The sequence below is a fragment of the Oryctolagus cuniculus genome, chromosome 13 (assembly GCF_051225735.1).
Source record: "Oryctolagus cuniculus isolate XC-2025 breed Fujian yellow rabbit chromosome 13, ASM5122573v1, whole genome shotgun sequence".
Lineage (NCBI taxonomy): Eukaryota > Metazoa > Chordata > Mammalia > Lagomorpha > Leporidae > Oryctolagus > Oryctolagus cuniculus.
This window is the reverse complement of record NC_142879.1, coordinates 98,507,978-98,531,567: the sequence shown is the minus strand read 5'-3', so window position 1 is coordinate 98,531,567 and position 23,590 is coordinate 98,507,978. Positions and strand designations below refer to the sequence as shown.

The 23,590-nt window shown below is 40.5% G+C and overlaps 1 protein-coding gene across 10 annotated transcripts in view; it reads right to left on the bottom strand.

Annotated features, from left to right (window-relative positions):
• LARP4B (La ribonucleoprotein 4B) overlaps positions 1-23,590 on the bottom strand; it is a 108,614-nt gene that overhangs the window by 29,338 nt on the left and 55,686 nt on the right. For 9 of the 10 annotated variants that reach the window (XM_089311829.1, XM_089311830.1, XM_089311827.1 and 6 more), the window contains 3 exons: positions 23,205-23,345; positions 10,288-10,366; positions 7,236-7,372 (listed from right to left, as the gene is read on the bottom strand). In XM_089311829.1, coding sequence (XP_089167955.1) covers positions 7,236-7,372; positions 10,288-10,366; positions 23,205-23,345 — 357 coding nt within the window. Of the gene's footprint in view, positions 1-6,291; positions 6,446-7,235; positions 7,373-10,287; positions 10,367-23,204; positions 23,346-23,590 lie in introns of those variants that run through there. The other variant, XM_089311826.1, reaches the window with a different exon arrangement.

The window sequence follows — 23,590 nt, the reverse complement described above, 5'->3', positions numbered from 1 at the left end:
AGAGATATTCTGTGTTCCTGGACTGAAATGTTCCATATTGGGTGAGAGGTCAATCCCCTTGAAGCAAAAATCAGTAAAAATGCAATAAAAATTCCAACAGGCCTTTTGGAAAAATTATGTGGAATCCAAAATTCATATAAAAATAAAAAGCATTTAGAAGAGCCAAACAAAGTTAGAGATTTTGCAACTACTTTAAGAATGATTATAAAGTTATGGTAATCAAGATATTGTAATATTATCATCAAAACTGACAAGTAAATCAGTGAATACATGGCCCAGAAGCAAACCCACATATACATGGGCAAATGATTGTGACACATGCACAAACATAATACAGTGAGTCTTTTCAACAAATGATGTTGGAATAATGGCATATTAGATCAGTGCCTCATACAAAGTACAAAAATTAACTAAACAAATCAGACCAAAATATGACATGTAAAACTACAAAAATTCTAGAGAAAAATCGTTGTAACTTTGGACTAATTAAAGATTTCTTAAGTATAATGTCAGAGCCAGCACTGTGGCATAGTGGGTAAAGCTACTGCCTATGATTCCGGCATCCCCTGTGGGCACAGATTCTTGTACCAGCTGTTCCACTTCCAATCCAGCTCCCTGCTAATGACTTGGGAAAAACAGCAGAAGATGGCCCAAGTTCTTGGGCCCCCACACCCATGTGGAAACCTGGAAGCAGCAGCTCCAGCTCCTAGCTTCAGCATGGCTCAGCCTCAGTGGCCATCCAGGGAATAAACAAGCAGATGGAAGTCACATATCTATCTCTCTCTCTCTTTCTCTCTCTCTCCCTCCCTCCCTCCCCCCTCCCTCCCCCCTTCTCTGTATAACTCTGCCTTTCAAACAAGTAAACAATTCTTCCAAAAAATGTATAATCTCAAAAGATCTATAAATAATAAATTAGACTCTATACAACTCTATTTCTGCTTTTTTGCTACAAAAACATACTTCTGCATTTAAAAAGACAAGCTACATCGGGGTTGGTGTTGTGGTGTACCAGGTAAAGCTGCTGCCTGTGACACTGGCATCCCACATGGGTGCAGGTTCGTGTACCAGCTGCTCCACTTCTGATACAGCTCCCTGCTAATGACTTGAGAGAAGCAGAAGATGGCTCAAGTGCTTGTACTTCTGCACCCACATGGGAGACTCAGATGAAATTCCTGGCTCCTGGCTTCTGTCTGTCCCAGCCCCAGCCATTGTGTCCATCCCATTATGCCCATCTAGGGAGTGAACCAGCAGATGGATGCTTGCTCATGTGCACCGTCTCTCCCTCTGTGTGTGTGTGTGTAAATCTGACTTTTAAAAAATAAATAAAAATCTTTTTAAAAAATTTTTTTTTAAAAAGATAAGCTATAGACTTGGAGAATATATTTGTAAATCACTTATCTGATAAGGACTAGAATCCACTACACACACACACACACACACACACACACACATTTATGTATACAAACACAAATCTTGGCCAAAGTGATCACAACGGGACATCCACACACACAACCCCCCACGACTCCAGACACAGACCTTATACTTTTTAAATTTTTATTTATTTATTTATTTTTTGACAGGCAGAGTGGACAGCGAGAGAGAGAGACAGAGAGAAGGGTCTTCTTTTTCCATTGGTTCACCCTCCAATGGCTGCTGCAGCTGGCGCACCGTGCTGATCCGAAGCCAGGAGCCAGGTGTTTCTCCTGGTCTCCCATGCGGGTGCAGGGCCCAAGCACTTGAGCCATCTTCCACTGCACTCCCGGGCCACAGCAGAGAGCTGGCCTGGAAGAGGGGCAACCGGACAGAATCCGACGCCCCGACCAGGACTAGAACCCGGGGTGCCGGCGCCACAGACGGAGGATTAGCTTATTGAGCCACGGCGCTGGCCCAGACCTTACTTATACTCTTAACAAAAATTTTTCCAAAATGGATCACAGACCTAAAACGTAAAAGGCAAAACTTTTAAAAACTCCCAGAAGAAAACACAGGAGAAAATCTAGATGATTCTGGGTTCGGCAATGACTTCTTAGATATGACACCAAAGAAGACTTAATCCATGAAAGAAAGAATTGACAAGCTAGACATCATTAAAATGTAAGATTCTTGTTCTGCGAAAGACAAAAGACACATCTGATAAAGGACCATTAACCAAAATGTACACACAAACAACTCAGAACTCAACACTAAGAAAATGAACACAATTTAAAAATGGGCAGAGCACTGAACAAAAACCTCTCCAAATAATATATACAGGGGCTGGTGCTGTGGCTTGCTTGGTTAATCCTCTGCCTGTGGTGCCGGCATCCCATATGGGCACCGGTTCTAGTCCCGGCTGCTCCTCTTCCAGTCCTTCTGTGACCAGGGAGGGCAGTGGAAGATGGCCCAGGTGCATGGGCCCCTGCACCTGCGTAGGAGACCAGGAAGAAGCACCTGGCTCCTGGCTTCGGATCGGCACAGTGCCGGTCATAGAGGCCATTTGGGGAGTGAACCAACAGAAAGAAGATCTCTCTCTGTCTATAATTCTACCTGTCCAAAAAAAAAAAAAAAAAAAAAAAAAAGAATATGTACAGGTGGCACATCATCAGAGAAACACAAATTAAAACCACTTTGGTAAACCACTACACACCTACCGGAATGGCCAAAATTCAAAACACTGACAACTTCAAATAATGCTGAGGATGTGAAAAAACAGGAATTCTCATTCATTGCTGCTAGGACAGTTTGGTGATTTCTCCTTATCACATGATTCAGCAACTGTATTCCTTGGTATTTACCCAAATAAACTAAAAACATACATGCAAATCCACACAAAAATCTATGCATGGGTATTTCAGTTTTATTTAAAATTGCCAAAACATGGAGGCAATCCTTTAGTAGATGAATCAATAAATAAAATTAGTACATTCAAAGGAAAATCATCCAGCACTAAAAAGAAATGAGTTATGAAGCCATGCAAGGACAGGGTGGAAGCTTAAGTCCATACTATTTAGTGAAAGAGCTAGCCTGAAAAAGCTATATACTATACAACTCCAACTCTATGAAAATCTGGAAAAGGCAAAACTGTGGAGACAGTAAAAGACCAGTGCCTCCTAGAGTAAGGAAGGGAGAAAGGGAAGGAGGGAGGGATAAATAAGCAAACCAGAGGATTTTTATGGCAGTGAAAATTGTTCTGTATAATACCATAATGGTGGATGGATACATATCATTATATATTTGTCCAAACCCCATACCAAGAATATATTAATATAAACTATGGACTCCAGGTTATAATAATGTGATGTGGGTTCATTAATTCTAACAAATACCAGTATGTTGGGGGATACCGATAGCAGGAGAATCAATGTATTTGGGGGTATAAGGGCATATGAAAACTCTGCATTTTCTTCTTAATTTTGCTGTGAACCTAAAACTGTCCTAAAAAGAAGGCTATTTTTAAAAAGTTTCAATTGTAAAGAAAACTAATAAAAACTGTGTGGAGAGACATCTGAATACATCAGAGAAGAAAAAGAAAATAAAAGCACAATGGGGGGGCAAGCACTGTGGTGTAGCAGGTAGAGCTGCCACCTTCAGTGGTGGCATCTGATATGGGCACTGGTTCAAGTCTCAGATGCTCCACTTCTGATCCAGATCTCTGCTATGGCCTGGGAAAGCAGTGGAAGGACTTGAGCCCCTGTACCAGCATGGGGACCCAGAAGAAGCTGCTGGCTCCTGGCTTTAGATCAGCTCAGCTCCGGCTGTTGAGGGCATTTGGGGAGTGAACCAGCACATGGAAGACCTCTCTCTCTGCCTCTGTGTAAATCTACCTTTCAAATAAATAAAAAATAAATGTTTTTTTAAAAAGCATAATGGGATACTACTATGCTATTTATAAGAAAATCTGAAATTCAAATGGCTGCATACCAAGTTTGGTAAGGATGTGTAACAACGTAACTCTTCACTACTGATGATGTTCACTGTAAAACAGTCCAACCACTTTGGAAAACAGGTGGGTGGTTTCATAAAATTAATCACACACCTACCATACAATCCAGACATTCCACTCCCAGCTATTTACCCAAGAGAATGGGAAGCATATGTCTATGCAGTTTTATGTTCACAGCAACTTTATTTGTAGTAATCAAAAGATAACAGATACCTTAATGGTGGATGAATAAATCAAACCATGGTATATCTAATTCAATGGAATACTACTCAGCAAAAGAAAGCAATGAAACATAAAATAGTATACGCTAAGAAGCCAAATCTACCCCCTCAAATGATATTATATGACAGATTTCATTTATTTAAAACTTCTAGAAAATGCAAACTAATCTATAAAGAAGAGCAGTCACCTGGGAAGGAGTGGAGGAAACTTTCTGGCTGGGGTAGATATGTTCATCACCTTGGTTGCGGTATTTTCATGGGTGGATAAATATGTCAGCTTACCAAATGTGCACTTAAAACATGAGTAACTTAAGGTATGTAAATTATACCTCAGGTTTGATAAACAAAACACTTAATAAGACACTGGTGAAGCCCTCTCTGCTTCTCCCTTCCCCCAATTCACCTGTCTCCACAACATTTATACTGAAATAGAGGTTTTATTCCTATTCATGTTTTTGTACTGAATATATAGCTCTGAAACCATGAAAAAAACAGACAGTTCTGCTTTATGTATGCTGAAACTTTATATACAAAATATCATCCTGTACCTATTTGGAAATAAACTTTTTTTTTTAACTTTTATTTAACGAATATAAATTTCCAAAGTACAGCTTATGGATTACAATGGCTTCTCCCCCCCATAACTTCCCTCCCACCCGCAACCCTCCCCTTTCCCTCTCCCTCCCCCCTTCCATTCACATCAGATTAATTTTCAATTCTCTTTATATAAACTTTTATCAACATGATTTTAAAATTTATTATTGTTAAAAAATGTAGGCTTTTCTCATTTTATTAGTGAATATAACATAATATTTTTAGTGTATTTTTTTCAACTGGCAATCTCAATTGTATTAAGTGTAAAACCATGGCATTTGGCTGGCGCCACGGCTCACTAGGCTAATCCCCCGCCTTGCGGCGCCAGCACACCGGGTTCTAGTCCCGGTCGGGGCACCGGATTCTGTCTCGGATGCCCCTCTTCCAGGCCAGCTCTCTGCTGTGGCCCGGGAGTGCAGTGGAGGATGGCCCAAGTGCTTGGGCCCTGCACCCCATGGGAGACCAGGATAAGTACCTGGCTCCTGTCATCAGATCAGCATGGTGTGCCAGCCGCAGCAGCCATTGGAGGGTGAACCAACGGCAAAGGAAGACCTTTCTCTCTGTCTCTCTCTCTGTCTACTCTGCCCGTCAAAAAAAAAAAAAAAAAAAAAAAAAAACCACAAACCACACACAAAAAACCATGGCATTTGCATCAGATATAGCATGATATGTACTAATATGTGTATCGTGATATAAAATAGTATAGAGATGCAATTTAAACAATTCAGTCAATACTAGTTACCGTATTCAAATTAAAATCAAATCTTTTCACAATAATTCACTTTGGGCACGGGGATAAGAGATATGAGATGAGAACTGTGCTTACTTGAGCTTACTTGTGTCACTATCTGCAGAACTCCCCAAAATATGATAATATGCTAACTGTATTCAGATCACACAGACTATTACATATGCACATACATTTGTTTCTGTCCAAAGACTGAGTGAAGAAAGACTATCAGACACTGAAGAGCTAAATACAAATGGAAAAAATAACAGTGCAATTCAAGAGCTGTCCAAAAATATAATAAGAGTAGGTGGCACTGAGGTGGGGATACTGACAGTTTATCTGTGGATAAACTGGCTCCTTTAAGTAACAACATGGAGGAATCAAATATCTTTACAGGTTATATGAATGATTCCTCAACTGAGAAATTTATGCCTAAAAGGAATAATCAAATCTGGGACTCCTAGTAATAACAAAGTATGGACAGGTACAAGAAAGCTATTCATATTTTATAGACAGATTCCTCTTCTCAATGACAAGACTAGAAAGCCTAACACCGTCTTGGAAAATGGCGGTCCAACTTTGACAATTCATGGCTAATGGTACTATGTTTGCAATTCCTTTACTGTCTACTTCAATAATTTAATAACCTGCGGCATGTGTCTAAGGACAGAAAAACAGAAGTAACTTATATTTGTGGTGACAAAATCCAAACTAGTATTAAGTCAAATCCACAAGGAAAAAAAAAAAATCTGCCCTGAATGTGTCTTCAATACAGCTAAACCAGGGTCAATGTCTCCACATTAAATGTTAAGTAAACTCATGGCAGTGAGAGGTTTGCATCTTTAATACAGGCACAGCAATGTCCAATCATTCAAAAGTATGTAGGTTGTGGTGAGGGAGAAGTGACACAATCCCCACTGCATGCTTCATGGGGATATTACTCAGAATTGTACAATATGTCAGTCCTGAGGAAGAAAACTACAGAAATAATTCACATGGTATTGGTAGGCTTATTTTAAAAAGTTAATTATTTATAATTAAAATATTTATAATTAAAAACAGTACGACAAAATAATAAACAAAATGGATCAGTTATAGAGGCTTAAGTCTTCAAAGCAAACCAGGACACACACAAACTATAATTGTGACATTATAGGTAACACTTTAAATATTTACATATCTTAAAGTTTCTGTGGGTCTCTGATGTAACATTTAAGCTACTCATTTGATGTCACCAACCTTGAAAATAACTTCATTCACAATACCCTTTTAATGGAAAATTCAATATTATTTCTTCAAAACCTAAGCAAGAAGCTAACCTCCTTTAGTGACAAAAATGCTAATTAAAATATTTTATTTTTAACCATAAATACTGTTATTTATTTTGTAATCTATGAAAGTAACAGTCCCAAATTCTCAAGTCTGTGACTATTTCAATGACATGGTGTTTGTTCCAAAGTCATCATAATTGGGATATTTATTAATCAATTTAAGTTTTTACAGGTGTAAAGGGTTTAAAAGATTTCTTTTCTATTTCAAATGACACATAATCTGTCTGAGGTTTTGTTATGGATTATAATAGCACTCCTAGAATCTAACAAGCACAATACTAAAATTATCTAGACTGGTCAGAAAGAAATGGAAGGCCAGGAAAAACTGGATTTCCTATCAAATGCTTTAACATTTCATGGCTGTAGATTTAAGGATTCACACTGATAAAACTAATATTGTAAAATCAAGTATTCATTTAAAATTATCATTTACTTACATCTTAGCACTTCAACAATCAAATCCACATCAGTACTGAGTTTCTTGATATGGTCAAGGTTAGCTACCGTTGTAATTGGCACATACTGATCACTATCCATCTGTGATATAAGATACATGTCACTAGCAAGATTCTCCCTGTTGAAAGAAAATAATCTCATTTAATTGATATTCTTTAAAAGGAAGCTTCATTAATAACAATATTGGTTTTACAAGTGGTATGAGTGTGGTAGGATATTGCTTTGGAGTAAATCTAAGTCCAATCCCCATCTGTTATTTGCTGTCTCTCTAGCCTTAGGCAAATATTTTTGAAAGACACTTGGTGGGGCCAGCGCTGTGGCATAGTGGGTAAAGCTGCTGCCTGCAGTGCCAGCATCCCATATGGACACTGGTTTGAGTCCTGGCTGCTCCATTACCGATCCAGCTCTCTGCTGCGGCCTGGGAAAGCAGTGGAAGATGGCCCCAAGTCCTTGGGCCCCTACACCCACATGGGAGACCCGGGGGAAGTTCCTGGCTTTGGATCGGCACAGCTCCGGCTGCTGTGGCCAATAGGGGAGTGAACTAGCGAATGGAAGACCTCTCTCTGCCTCTCTTTCTCTGTTAACTCTTTAAAAAAAAAAAATCTTAAAAAAAAAAAAAAAAAAAAAAGAAAGACGCTTGGTGAGGCAGAGAGAGCAGAAGTAAAAGCATACTGCACTTCATGTAATCAAAATTAATAGCAGGTAATTCTTTTTAAAATGCAGTTATTGGGCAGGTATTGTGATGCAGTGGCTTAAGCTGCCACTTGGGATGCCCACATCCCATTATCAGGGGGCCTGGGATTGAGTCCCACCCCTCCTTGCAACACAGCTTCCTACTTATGTGCCTGGGAAGGCAGCAAATGATACTCCCAAGTAGTTGTTTCCTGCTACCCACAAGGGAGACCCCATTGGAATTCCTGGGTCCTGGTTTTGGACCAGCCAGGCTCAGCTGTTGGGAGCATTTAGGAACCAAGCCAGCAGGTGGAAGATCTCTTCCTCTCTCTCTCTCTACCATTCTGCCTTTCAAATAAATAAATTACTTAAAAAAAATTACAGTTCTACAGTTCACCTAAATAGTGTTTGAGCAGCTTATTAAAAATACATACAGAATTTTTAGCCGGCGCCGTGGCTCAATAGGCTAATCCTCCACCTTGCGGCGCCGGCACACCGGGTTCTAGTCCCGGTTGGGGCGCCGGATTCTGTCCCGGTCGCCCCTCTTCCAGGCCAGCTCTCTGCTATGGCCAGGGAGTGCAGTGGAGGATGGCCCAGGTGCTTGGGCCCTGCACCCCATGGGAGACCAGGAAAAGCACCTGGCTCCTGGCTCCTGCCAGGATCAGCGCGGTGCGCCGGCTGCAGCGGCGGCCATTGGAGGGTGAACCAACGGCAAAGGAAGACCTTTCTCTCTGTCTCTCTCTCTCACTGTCCACTCTGCCTGTCAAAAAAAAAAAAAAAAAAAAAAAAAAAAAAAAAAAAAAAAACAAACATACAGAATTTTTAAAAGTAAGAAAAATCCAGCTGATAGGTAAGGAAAATATGAAAAGACCAGGATAAAGTCAATACCCCAATTGCATGCTGCTAATTCTGGAACACTTGCTAGAGAAGCTGCAAATCCGGCTCTGGCTTCCTAGTAGCCAGAATTAAAAAGAAGGAAACAGGATCAGTAAGTTTACCCACAGGGTCAAAAGGTAAGCCATAAATAATCAGCAATGTGGGCCAAGATGATCTATTTCCTGGTGTTTTGGCCAAAGATGAACAGTTCTTGTGAGTTTTCAGAAAAAGACAACGTGTGATGTATTGAATAAGGTCCCCATAAACATCTCAAAACTAAGTATACTTATGGGCTTCATAGGACCTCTCCTTACAATGTTCCTCACAGTCATAGGGTTCAACAGAAACACTGCTCTGCCCCTCGTGTCCACTATCCATCTCTCGATGTAAGTGATTCTGGCCCATGAGGGGTAGATAAGGGGTTAGGTAGAGTGAAAGCTAGCATCTTTTGTCTGTAAACTCAGGGTTCCTAATTTGTGAGAGGAAAGAAGACCCAACACAGAGCCCTTTCCACCTAAGTTGCAGGCAGCTTCACTGTCTTTGATGAGTCCTTGTCAGACACCACTGAGATGTTCAGGGCTCCAGAGACAACACTTGAAGGAGTCGTCATTTTTGATAGCCAACTTTATATGTGGCCAATCAGTTACCTTTAGACCCCCCAAAAATTACATTTAACTCAATCCTATCTTCCTGTATATTCTGGCTTGCCATTTTAATTTTAAAGATTCTACAGTTTTCAGGGCCAGTACTGTGGTGTAGTGAGCTAAGCCCCTGCCTGCATGCTGATCCAGCTCTCTGCTGTAGTCTGGGAAAGCAGTAGAAGATGGCCCAAGTGTTTGGGTGCCTGCACCCAGGTGGGAGTCCTGGAAGAAGCTCCTGGCTCCTGATTTCAGATTGGCTCAGCTCCGGCCATTGAGGCCATCTGGGAGACTGAACCAGCAGATGGAAGACTTCTCTCTGTCTCTCTGCCTCTGCCTCTCTCTAACTCTACCTCTCAAATAAATAAACAAAATCTTAAAAAATAAAAAGATTCTATAGTTTTCAACATAAAAGGTATTCAGGAGAAAAGAACTAAAAATATGAGTGCTATATAAATAAAACAATTGGCTACTGCAGTTGTCTGCTGTATTTTGAGAAATGATGTAAGGACATCTGTTCTCAAACATTAGTGACACTGAAGCTTCTAAGACTCAATCATCAGACACTGTGATTCAGTGGGTTTGGAGTGTGTCCAGGAATCTGTTTCAAATGGCAATCCAGATAATGATCATCAAGAGGGATTTACTTTCTCAACCTTAGTGGCCACTGACTTGAAGACTATGTTTGGGTCTCCAACGTATCAAGAGGTTATTATTACTTAATATTCTAGAATTGATATTAACAGATATACATAAGTACTTCTACATAAAACGTCATATTTATATGGAATAACCAACGGATAACATCATAGGTAGTAAGTACCAGAAAAATCACTACCAGCCTTACCTAGATAAACAGAATTCCAATGTTTTTTTAAGTACTTCTCGAGGGTCTTCCTGGCTTTCTGGTTGAGTTTCATTTCCTCCTGTATAAAATAATGATCTACTCAGGAAAAATGGCTTAACATTTACCAGGCTGATAATACAGTAGAGCAATTCTAATGTTTTCAGTATACACCAACATACTTAGAAAAATGTATAGAGAATAAGAAAAATGCTATTATTTTACTGAGTAAAAAAAAGTAAATCCTCAAAAAGGATTTTCAAGTAACTTTCAAGAACATATGTACTACACAATAGTAAAATTTAAGGGAAAAAAATCAAAACAAGGGAAAGATAAATACAGGCAAAAACCCAAGCAGATCATAAACACCACCTAGTCTCTATGCCAGAGCCTTAACTCTGTCTTTTAATTTCTAGCTAGTCAGAGCTACACGTGAGAACCTGTCATGTAGCCCTTATCAGGGAATACTAAATAAGCCCAATCCCCAAGAGGAAGGAAACAAAAGCTAGTTCTAAATTCCAGAGGATATTTCTTTTAAGAAGATGTCAGGTGATGTGTGCACCTGTGGCCATAGGCAGCACCAGTCAAGAGACCTTGGGCCTCCAGCAGAGTGAAAGGGAGCTCAGGCTAAGCCCTGAGTGCTCTGGATGCTCCATGAACAGGTATTTATATAAATTTATAAATGAGTGGCAGTGAAACATTCAGAACAAAATTTTTTTTGTATCATGCATGGGTCAGATTAGTCTTGTATATTATTTATCTTGTATTAGTACTTGTATTTAGAAGTTACACACTATGAAAGGCAATATGTGGGCAGTTAGAACAAATAAGGGTGGATAGAACAAATATGAGAATTTCTGTCAGTATTGTATAATGAGCTTCAAGAAAATCCATCTCCACTAGAAAAAAGAAAGCACAACTGCTGAAACAACCAAAAATCAAAAAAACAAAACCAAGATACCTGACGAGAATGAAAACTGCAAACACAACCCAATGTCATTCCTTTATTCACAAGGGTTCTCCTGATCATCCTATTTAAATTTACATACCACCTCTTATATTTAGTACATATTTACTCTGAATCTCCTATATGATGGAAACTGTTGCAGGCACTGTGAATTTGGCCTAAATAAGGCAAAGCCTCTTGCTCTCATGAGGTCAGTGTTCTAGTGGGAGAGGCACATAGTAGATAGGTAAGAACTACAAATATAATATCAGATAGAAACCAATACACAGGAAAACAAACCAGCATAAGAGGGCAGAGTGGCATGGTGCCGTCTTGGACAGGAGTTGCCAGGTGATCTGATGAAAAAGTATGACAATGTGGAAAGTCCATTCTAAGTGGAAATGTAGAAGGCACAGGGTCCTGAGGAGCGGCCTGTGAGGAGTAGGGTCAAGAGGCCAGCAATAGCTATTGGGGCAGTAAAGATACTGCTTGAGATGATCGCATCCCAAATTTGTGTGCTTGGGTTGGAGTTCCAGCTCCACCCCTGCTTCCTGCTAACACACACCCTGACAGGCAGCAGGTACTTGAGTCCCTGCCACCTTGTGGGAGATAGAATTGAGTGTGGGTTTGTAACCTCATGCTGGCCCAGCTCTGGCTATTGCAGGCATCTGAAAAGTGAACCAGTGGAAGGGAGACTTCTGTCTGTCTGTCCTGGAGTTTTCTTTTTAAGAAAACTTTCAAATATGGTTTCTTCTTTATGTAAAGTAATTCAGGTTTATTTCTTCTTGAGGGAGCTTTAGCTATACATATCTTACAAAGACAGATCATTCAATATAATTTAATATAAATTGCGGAATTTATTCTACAGAGTTGCCTTTTTTTTTTTTTTTTTTTTGACAGGCAGAGTGGACAGTGAGAGGGAGAGACAGAAAGGTCTTCCTTTTTTTTCCAGTTGGTTCACCCTCCAATGGCCACCATGGCTGGAGCGCTGCAGCCAGCGTACCGCGCTGATCTGAAGCCAGGAGCCAGGTGCTTCTCCTGGTCTCCCATGGGGTGCAGGGCCCAAGCACCTGGGCCATCCTCCACTGCACTCCCTGGCCACAGCAGAGAGCTGGCCTGGAAGAGGGGCAACCGGGACAGAATCCGGCGCCCCAACTGGGATTAGAACCTGATGTGCCAGCGCCGCAGGCGGAGGATTAGCCTAGTGAGCTGCAGCACCGGCCCAGAGTTGCTTTTAATTCTCTATTTTAACCCTTTCAATACTTGTAGAATTGGTAGTTATATCACTCATCCCTTTTATTAATTTGTTCTCTTTGGATCAATCTAGGTAGATATTTGTCAACTTTATTGATCTCAAAGAAATGTTTGACTTCATTTTTTTTCCTGAATTGTTTTACTGTTACCTATTTTCATTGATTTTCCTTTTGTCTTATAATATGCTTTCTTCGGCTTTTGTCTATCCTTTTCCAGGATCTTAAGGTACAGAGCTCATTGATAGTGTAGATCTCTCTTCTGTCTAATACAGTTGGTTTTATTAATTTCCCTCTAAGCACTACTTTAGCAAAACGATACAGAAACTCTACCTAAAAACTAAACAGAAGGAAATTATGTCAAACAGAAAACCGGAGCCTAATATCCCTCATGAACACAGGCACCAAAAATCTTAGTAAATTTTGGCAAGTCTAATCCAATGGTAGGTCAAAAATGTATTCTATTATGACTTATACAGGTTTATTCCAGGTGGATTTAACATCTGGAAATCAATATAATTTATATTAACACACTAAAAAAAAAAAGATCAAATAAACAACCACCCTCATAGGTGACAAACTCCAACAAATTCATTCCTGATAAAATCATAGAGCAAACCAAGAATAAGAGACTACCTTATCTACAAGATAAAGGGCAGAGACATAAATCTATCATTAACATCATACTTACTGGTGAAATACTGGAGAGTTTCCCAGAAATATCAGGAATAAGTCAGGTGTTTGAACAAACTTCTAGCCACTAATTCTGGTCAACTTTGAACTGGAGGGTCTTCCCAGTAATCAGGGAAGACAAAGAAACAAAAGGCACCCACACTGGATAGGAAATAAAACTGCTCTCATTTGGGGCTGGCATTGTGGCACAGATTAAACTGTCACCTGCGACACCAGCATCTAATATGAGCACCAGTTTGTGTCCCAGCTAGTTCACTTCTGATCCAGCTCCCTGCTAATAGGCCTGGGAAAGCAGAAGATGACCCAAGTTCTTGGGTCCCTGCCACCCACATGGGAGACTCAGATGGCACTCAGCGTTCCTGGCTTCATCTTGGCCCAGCCTCAGCCTATGGTCATTTGGGAAATGAACTAACAGATGGAAGATCTCTCTGTCTCTCCTTTTCTCTCTGTAACTTTGCCTTTCAAATAAATAAAATAAGTCCTTATAAAAGAAAACACAAAAATAAAATAGCCTTGACTGCCAAAAACAATCCAACCATCTGTATGGAAAATTCAGTGTTATACACACAAAAAAGTTCCTAAAACTAATAAGTAAACTTGATTAGTTTTTGTGATGTGAGATCAATATATTAATTATATTTCAATGCAAATAGCAAATGATTTTAAACAAAAGTATAAAAAATCACTTATCACAGCAAAAAAATATGAAATCTGACAAAAGACATGAAAAAATCAGTACAATGAAAACCTAAAAATACTATTATGCTGAGAGAAATTAAAGAAGACAAATGAGACTGTATTAACAGGTATTATTAAATGTCAATTTTCTCCAACTGATCTATACACCTCATGAATCCCGATAAAAATATCAGCATCTTGTAGATACACACAATCTCATTCTAGTTTGTACAGAAATGCAAAGGAACTAGAATAACTAAATTAACTCTGAGAAATAACAGGAAAGTTCTTATTAACTTATTTCAATAATTTTTTATAAAAATCAAAACAGTGTGGTCTTAGACTTAAAAGATACCAACAGATTAATGGAATAGAAGAGATAGTTCATAAATCAACACATCTATACGTGAACAAATGATTTTTGAAAAAGGTACAAAAGTGATGCAGTTGAAAAAGAACAGACTTGAAGAAATGGTGCTGCAACAGTTGTATATCCACATGCAAAAATTAAAATGTTGAACTATAGCTCACATTATATATAAAAATGAACTTAAAATCAGCCAAAGACCTAAAAATATAAAAGCTAAAACAAACAGGAGAAATCTATTGTGATTCTGTATTATGGAGATAACTCTTAGGTATAACATCAAAAAGAAGATCTAAAGAAAAATAAATGACACACTGAGCTAAATGTATTTGTGAATTACATTTGATAAGAATTTGTATATTAAGCATGTAAAGAAAGAACTGTCAAACTCAGCAACAAAACGACCCAGTAAAAAATAAGCAAACAAATATAACAACAAACAAGATAAAAGTATAGGAAAAGATGCTCCCAAGAGTGACGTTTGTTGTAGCAGTTAGTACACAGCTTAGGACTCCTGTATTGCATGGAGTGCCTGGGTTGAATCCCAGACTCCACTCCTGATGGCTTCCTGTTAATGTGCACGAGGCAGCAGGGGATAACTCAAGTATTTGGGTCCCTGTCACCCACAAGGGACACTTGAACTGAGTTCTTGGGCTCCCTGCTTTGGTCTGGCCCAGCCCTGGCTGATGTAGGCATTGGGACCAACAGATGGGAGACCTCTCTATCCACCTTTCAAAACAATAAATCCAATGGGGGCCAGCACTGTGGCGTAGCAGGTTAAGCTGCAGCCTGCAGTGCTGGCATCCCATATGGGTGCCAATTTGAGTCCCTGCTGCTCCACTTCCAATCCAGCTCTCTACTGTGGTCTGGGAAAGCAGTGGAAGGTGGCCCAAGTCCTTGGACCCCTATTCCCAAATGGGAGATCCAGAAGAAGCTTCTGGCTCCTGGCTTCAGATCAGCACTGCTCCAGCCATTGTGGCCAATTGGGGAGTGACCCAGCGGATGGAAGACCTCGCTCCCTTCTCTGCTTCTCCTTCTTTCTCTGTGTAACTCTGACTTTCAAGTAAATAAATAAATCTTAAAAAAAATCCAAATGAAAAAGAAAAAAGGAAGAAAAGATGTTTCAAATTCTGTTTCCATAGCGAGGAACTGGAAGTCACCACTCTTTTTTTTTTTTTTTTTGGACAGGCAGAGTTATAGACAGCGAGAGAAAGGTCCTCCCTCTGTTGGTTCACTCCCCAAATGGCCGCCACCGCCGGCACCGCGCCGATCCGAAGCCAGAAGCCAGGTGCTTTCCCTCGGTCTCCCATGCGGGCACAGATGCCCAAGCACCAGGGCCATTCTCCACTGCCCTCCCAGGCCACAGCAGAGAGCTGGACTGGAAGAGGAGCAACCAGGACCAGAACGCAGAGCCCATATGGGATGCCGGCACCGCAGGCGGAGGACCAACCAAGTGAGCCATGGCACTCATTTGAAGGGAAGAAGAAGAGCGGCCCATATTTTGCGGAATTTTGTTTCCAACAGCCCAGCTGGGGTCTTCACAGTGAATATCAGAGGAAAAAAATCCCCTCAGGCTGCTGAAGGGGAGTAGTGAAAAGGAACCACTTAGAAATATGCCAGAAAATTTTGTTCTTAAGAAGGCCAGCCCTCAGGACAAACTGCTTAACCATAGCTTAACTGCTGGGGTGTCCTCCAAGCTGAACCTACTCAGAAGAAAGGAACACCCAACTCTGGCCATCCTAGGCCACCTAAGACAAGAAAAACTGAGAAAGACCTGTTGAGTTCAGTCTAGCGACACATTCACAGTAGATGGAGACCTCATCATAAGATTATATAATGCTTCTGCTTCCACTTCCACCACACCTTGCCACATATCACTAAAGCCTTAAATATGGAAATTCCTTTTGCCCAATATATCAAATCTAGATATCAAGAAAAAATACAGAGGGTATGTGTTTATATATACAAAATATATGTACATAAAGGCAAATATATGAACAAAAGGCAAAAAACAAAGTTTGAGGAGACAAGACAAGTATCAGAACCAGACAGAGCAGTGATGCTGGAAATGATTACACAGAATATTTAAACCAAATGTGAACTCTGCTAAGGGCTCTAATGGATAAAGCAGACAACATGCAAAAACAGATGGGCAATTTAAACAGAGAAATAGAAAACCTAAGGAAAAAAAATAAATAAATGCTAAAGATCAAAACAGTATAATAGAAATTAAGAATGCCTTTGACGGATTCATTAGTGGACTGGACATAGCTGAGGAAAGAACATTTCAGTCTGAGTATATGAACAGAAGGCCTGGCGCTGTGGCACAGCATGTTAAAGCCCTGGCCTGAAGCGCCAGCATCCCAACTGGGCGCCGGTTCTAGTCCCGGCTGCTTCTCTTATGATCCAGCTCTCTGCTATGGCCTGAGAAAGCAGTGGCAGATGGTCCAAGTCCTTGGGCTCTTGCACCCACATGGGAGACCAGGAAGAAGCTCCTAGCTCCTGGCTTCGGATTGGTGCAGCTCTGGTCATTGCAGCCATCTGGGGAGTGAACCAGTGGATAGAAAACCTCTCTCTCTGTCTCTACCTCTCTAACTCTTTCAAATACATAAAAATAAATCTTAAAAGAGAGAGTATATGAACAGAAATGTTCAAAGCTAAAAGGCAAAGACGAAAGACTGAAAACAAAAACAAAACAAAAAACAATACCCAAGGATTATGAATAATGACAACATCTGTTAACACACACACAATGGGAATATCAGAGAACAGAGAGAAAGAAATAGAAGAAGCAAATGAAATAATAATGACTGAGAATTTCCTCAAATTAATGAAACCAAATCACGAATCCAGGAATCTCAAAGAACACCAAGTAAGAGAAATACCACCACCACCACCAACAACCAAAACCAACCAAACAACAAAGCTACACTGAGGCATACAATTTTCGAGTTACAGAACATCAAGAATAAAGAAAAAAATTGTGACAGAAGCCATAGGAAAATGCACCTTACCTATAAAGGAATAATGGTAAGAATTACATTTGGTTTCTCATAAACCATGCAAGCAGGAAGAGTGGGACAAAATTTATTTAGGTCAGAAGCTTTACTCTAAGAGGAAGAGCAGCAAAGAAGGAATGAGTGAAAGTAAAATAAAAGCTTACTTTTTCTTATTTTAATAGGTCAAGCAGTTTATTCAAAATAACAATAATGAATTAGATTATGCACATATATATATTTTTTAATTTCACAGAGTTAGACAGTGAGAGAGAGAGAGAGAGAGAGAGAGAGAGAGAGAGAGGTCCTCCTTCTGTTGGTTCACTTCCCAAATGGCCACTACGGCCAGAGCTAGGCCAATCTGAAGCCAGGAGCCAGGTGCCTCTTCCTGGTCTCCCATGTCGGTACAGGGGCCCAAGCACTAGGGCCATCCTCCACTGCCCTCCCGGGCCAAAGCAGAGAGCTGGAGTGGAAGAGGAGCAACGGGGACTAGAACTCGGCTCCCATATGGGATGCTGGCATCGCAGGCAGAGGATTAACCAAGTGAGCCATGGCACCAGCCCCATGAATCTAGTATTTTTAAGATGTAAAGACTATCCAAAATAATCTATATAGATTCATGCAATCCCTAAAGAAATCCCAATGATGCCTGTTTTTTAAAAGATTTATTTATTTATTTGAAAAGCAGCATTATTCAGAGAGAGGAAGAGACAAAAAGAGAGAGATCTTCCATCTGCTGATTTACTCTCCAAATGGCCACAACAGCAAGGGCTGGGCCAGGCTGAAGCCAGGAGCTTCTTTAAGGTATCCCACATGGGCAGGGCCCAAGCACTTAGGCCATATTCCGCTGCTTTCCCAGGCACATTGGCAGGGAGCTGGATTGGAATTGGAGCAGTCGAATCCATATGAAATGCCAGTGCCGCAGACAGCAGCTTTACCTGCTACAGCACAGCACCGGCCCCCCAATCCAACTGTTGATAATGAAAGCAAGCATAGCCTACCCCTTAGGTCTGCTGGAGTCCTAAAAAGGAACTGCATGTAAAAATATCACGTCAATGAAAAACATAAAGTAAAAAAAAAAATTAAAAAAAAAACAAAAACAGAAAAAAAAACGGACAGGTCTTTCAGATGAAGCCAGAGTCAACATTGGAAACGAGCAGTTTCCTGATACCTACAAGCATTTCTACACTGGCACACAAGCTGGCTCCCCACCTCTCAAAAGAACTTAATCTGGTTTTGTTCTTTTTCTTCTGCAAATAGTTTTAAATACCTCTTTCACAAAGAATAAATTTCCTTTAAACTTTCTAAACATATTTTACCATGTTAGGATTTCACTTTTGATCATGCTGTCTATCCTCTATCTTTTGGATGTCTGATCTGTATGTAATTTGAATCATTTAGATTTAGTATGAAATTTAAATAGTTTACTTGAATCTCTTTTACTTTCTGCCATTAGCATTTTCACCCCTTTGCTATATAATGACCCTGTCTTTTTTCTTATTTAGAAATCTGCTTTAAATGACAAGCATTCCTTCATTTTTTTCTTTCCATCGCAAAGCCCAATGAACTTCAATATGAGTCAAAAAGAAAATGAATCAAATTAAATTACCAGATGCTGGTACTACCTTATTTAGATTTAGAAAACTCCTAAGGGAGCCGGCACTGTGGCAATAGAGGGTAAAGTCACCACATAAAGTACCAGCATTCTATATGGACGCCAGTTCAAGTCTTTGCTGTTCCACTTCTGACCCAGTTCTCTGCTAAGGCCTGGGAAAGCTGTAGAAGATGGGCTCCGGTACCCATGTGGGAGACCTGGAGGAAGCTCCTGGCTCCTGGCTTTGGATCAGCTCAGCTCTGGCCATTGCAGCCATTTGGAGAGTGAACCAACAGATGGAAGACCTCTCTCTCTCTCTGTCTCTTTCAAATAAATAAATAAATCTTTAAAAAGAAAAGAAAGGAAAACTCCTAGGGGGCAGGCACTGTGGAATAGCAGGTAAAGTGGCTGCCTGTAGTGCCAGAATCCCATATGGTTGCCGTTTCATGTCCTGGTTGCTGCACTTTTTTTGTTTTCCAACTTTTATTTAATAAATATAAATTTCCAAAGTACAACTTTTGGATTATAGCGATTCCCCCCCCCCCATAACCTCCCTCCTACCCGCAACTATCCCATCTCCCACTCCCTCTCCCATCCCATTCTTCATCAAGATTCATTTTCAATTATCTTTATATATATCTATATATCTATATATATCTATATATAGATCAACTTAGTGTATATTAAGTAAAGATTTCAACAGTTTACACCCACACAGAAACACAAAGTGTAGAGTACTGTTTGAGTAGCAATTTTACCGTTAATTTGCATAGTACAACGCATTAAGGACAGAGGTCCTACATGGGGAGCAGGTGCACAGTGACTCCCGTTGTTGATTTAACAATTGGCACTCTTATTTATGATGTCAGCAATCATCTGAGGCTCTTGCCATGATCAACTTAGTATATACTAAGTAAAGATTTCAACAGTTTGCACCCACACAGATACACAAAGTATAAAGTACTGTTTGAGTAGTAGTTTTACCATTAATTCACATAGTACAACACATTAAGGACAAAGAGCCAGCTCTCTGCTATGGCCTGGGAAAGCTATAGAAAAAGAACATAGTAGAAGATGGCCCAAGTCCTTGGGCCCCTGCACCCACGTGGGAAACCTAGAAGAAGCTCCTGGCTGGGGATAGGCGCAGCTCTGGTCATTGCAGCCATCTGGGGAGTGAACCAATGGATGGAAGACCTCTTTCTCCCTTTCTCTCTGCTTCTCTGTAACTCTGCCTTTCAAATAAATAAATAAATCTTAAAACAAAAACAAAAACAAAAACAAAAACAAAAACAAAAAACAAAACAAAAACAAAACACTCCTAGAGGCCTGTGGGGGATTAGGGTGCCACCTGCAATGCCAGCATTACATATGAGCACCAGTTCACATCCTGGCTGCTTCACTTCCAATCCAGCTTCCTGCTAATAATAAGAAGGCTGAGCCTATCTATTTACATATACCTTTGGGATGAATGAGATTCAAAGGTTAAATAAAAAAGCTGATGCATTCAGAATTCTATCTAATTTACCCATAGATTAAATATAAGAGTGGGAATAAGAGAGGGAAGAGATGTGCAATTCGGGACATGCTCAAGCTGACTTACCTCAAACGGTAGAGTTAGAAACATACCAGGGGATTCCAATTCAATCCCATCAAGGTGGCATGTACCAATGCCATCTCACTAGTCCCAGTGATCAATTTCTGTTCACAATTGATCATAATGATAGGACTAAGAACCAAAGGGATCACATAAACAAGAATAGTGTCTGCAAATACTAGCTGATAGAATAAAAAAGGGAGAGAATGATCCAACATGGGAAGTGAGATACACAGCAGACCCATAGAATGGCAGATGTCCTAAACAACACTCTGGCCTCAGAATCAGCCCTTAAGGCATGCGGATCCAGCTGAAAAGCCCATGAGAGTATTTCAGGCATGGAAAGCCAAGACACTCTGGGGAAAAAAAAAAACCTAAATGAAAGATCTCCGTGAGTGAGATCCCAGTGGAAAGAATGGGTCATCAAAGAAGGAGGTACCTTTCTCTGAAGGGAGGAGAGAACTTCCACTTTGACCATGGCCTTGTCTAAAAATTATCAGAGTCAGTGAACTCAGGGGGCTTCCATAGCCTTGGCAGCTCATGACAAGAGCCTAGGGTGATTACTGAGGCCATAAACAAGAGTGTCAATTTGTTAAGTCAACAACAGGAGTCACTGTGCACTTACTCCTCATGTAGGATCTTTGTCCTTGGTGTGCTGTACATTGAGATTTAATGCTATAACTAGTACTTAAACAGTATTTTTCACTTTATGTTTCTGTGTGGGAGCAAACTGTTGAAATCTTTACTTAATGTATGCTAAACTGATCTTCTGTATATAAAGAGAAACGAAAATGAATCTTGATGTGAATGGAAGGGGAGAGGGAGTGGGAAAGGGGAGGGTTGCGGGTGAGAGGGACGTTATGGGGGGGGAGCCATTGTAATCCATAAGCTGTACTTTGGAAATTTATATTCATTAAATAAAAGTCTGAAAGAAAAAAAAAAAAGAAGAAGAAGAAGAAGATTTATTTATTTGAAAGCCAGAGTTACACAGAGAGAGGTTCCTTCTGCTGGTTCACTCCCCAATTGGCTGTAACAGCCGAAGCTGGGCTGATCCAAAGCCAGGAGCCAGGAGCTTCTTTCCCATCTCCCATGCGAATGCAGGGGCCCAAGGACTTGGGCCATCTTCCACTGATATCCCAGGCCATAGCAGAGAGCTGGATTGGAAGTGGAGCAGCCGGGTCCCAAACCAGCGCCCATATGGGATGCCGGTGCTTCAGGGCAGGGCATTAACCCACTGCACCACAGTGCCAGCCCCTACCCTTAGATTCTTAACTTCCTTCTAAGGACAAGGCTGCCCAGAAGCTGACACATGATAGTCACATTTCTTGCCTTCATGAAGATCTGAGTGTTGCTAAAAAAGCAGCAGAAGATGGCCCAAGTGTTTGGGTCTGTGGAAAACCCAAATGAAGCTGCTGGCTTTGGCCTGGCCAAGATCCGGCTGTTGCAGCCATTTCGGGAGTGAACTAGCAGACGAAAGAGCTCTCTCTCTCTAACTCTGCCTTCAAATAAATGAAATTTTAAAACAAACAATCAAACAAAAACTCCTTTTTTTTTTTTTGAGTCTTTCTTTTTTTTTTTTTTTTTGACAGGTAGAGTGGACAGTGAGAGAGAGAGAGACAGAGAGAAAGGTCTTCCTCTTTGCCGTTGGTTCACCCTCCAATGGCCGCCGCGGCCAGCGCATCGCACTGATCCGAAGCCAGGAGACAGGTGCTTCTCCTGGTCTCCCATGGGGTGCAGGGCCCAAGTACTTGGGCCATCCTCCACTGCACTCCCGGGCCACAGCAGAGAGCTGGCCTGGAAGAGGGGCAACCGGGACAGAATCCGGTGCCCCGACCGGGACTAGAACCCGGTGTGCCGGCGCTGCAAGGAGGAGGATTAGCCTAGTGAGCCGCGGCGCCGGCCTAAAAACTCCTTATGTATAAGGGTAATCCACTGTAAGCAAATTCAAGATGGCTAATTTACATTTATTCATTGTTTGATTTTTTCCTTTAATAAATAACATGCATGATTCACTTGATCAAAGAATTATTTATAGCAGTAAGCTCCATTAAAGTTTATTAAAAAAAAAACTGATCTGTACTGTAAAAACAGCTATATATTTTCCCACTTCAGTGACAATTTCTTCTTTGCACTATTTTGATTATCATAAGCCAACAAAGTCTCTATGAATGATTATGCCTCAAACCACAAAGGTCTGGCATTCACCCCGCTCCTGCCAACTGTGTTCCCTTGTCACTGTGAAGGTTAGATACTTCCCCATCTTTCCTAATGTCCATGGCAAGTTGGGTAAGATGAGGGAAAAGGACTTGGTTTAGAACAACTGAGGTCACTACATGATGTCATTCTTCTACATTCCTGCAAAATTTACCTTTCCCAGATATCTTTTTTTCATATGTCGTTCCATCACCAACAACAATAAAGCCAAATGCTCATGGTTTCTCAGACTCTCAAATACCCTTATTTACCACTATGTTTTCTCTTTATAGCCTTCTCTCCAGCCAAACTGTCTCTAAATTACAGTATTAATGTTTCTTCTCTCTACTGAGTCACTGCACTTCACCCTACAAATTCTGCTTCTCTTAATTAAACATGATTCATTTGTAGGAGCTACTCGAACTTTACAGTCTCCTTGATGCCTTTACCAACCATCTCTCTATGCCCATTAACAGTGAGTTTTAAATAGAATTATAAGGAGGCAATGAAAGGCATGTTGTTTAGGGGAAGATTTAACGGGCTTAAAAAAAAAAAAAGTATAAAAGCCCATACTCTCTATATGAAAATGAATCCATAAAATAGCTTTACCTGTTTCACTATTTTCAGGTAGAGATTCATATTCTGCATGATCCAGAGCCAAAGCATTCATGTCTGTCTGGTTTGACTCCTGTAAATCTGGTAACGCTGCATTCTCATGACTTTTGTCACCATCACCATTGACATCCAATCCTGTAATTAAGAATTGTAACCCAAAAGGCAGGTTAGAAGGATAACTTTCCCTTAAAACAAAGCTTACACTTGTAGTTACTCAGATTCTGTTAACTGGAATGTAAAGGATCTCTAGGCTCTAAGCACTGTCACAAAACACCACACGAATGTAGAATAACAACTTCCTAAAGACAGATAAAAATGAAAACAAAAGAGAAAGACTGGAGAGCAAAGCCTGGTCTCATCGTGACCAGGCTCACAACTCA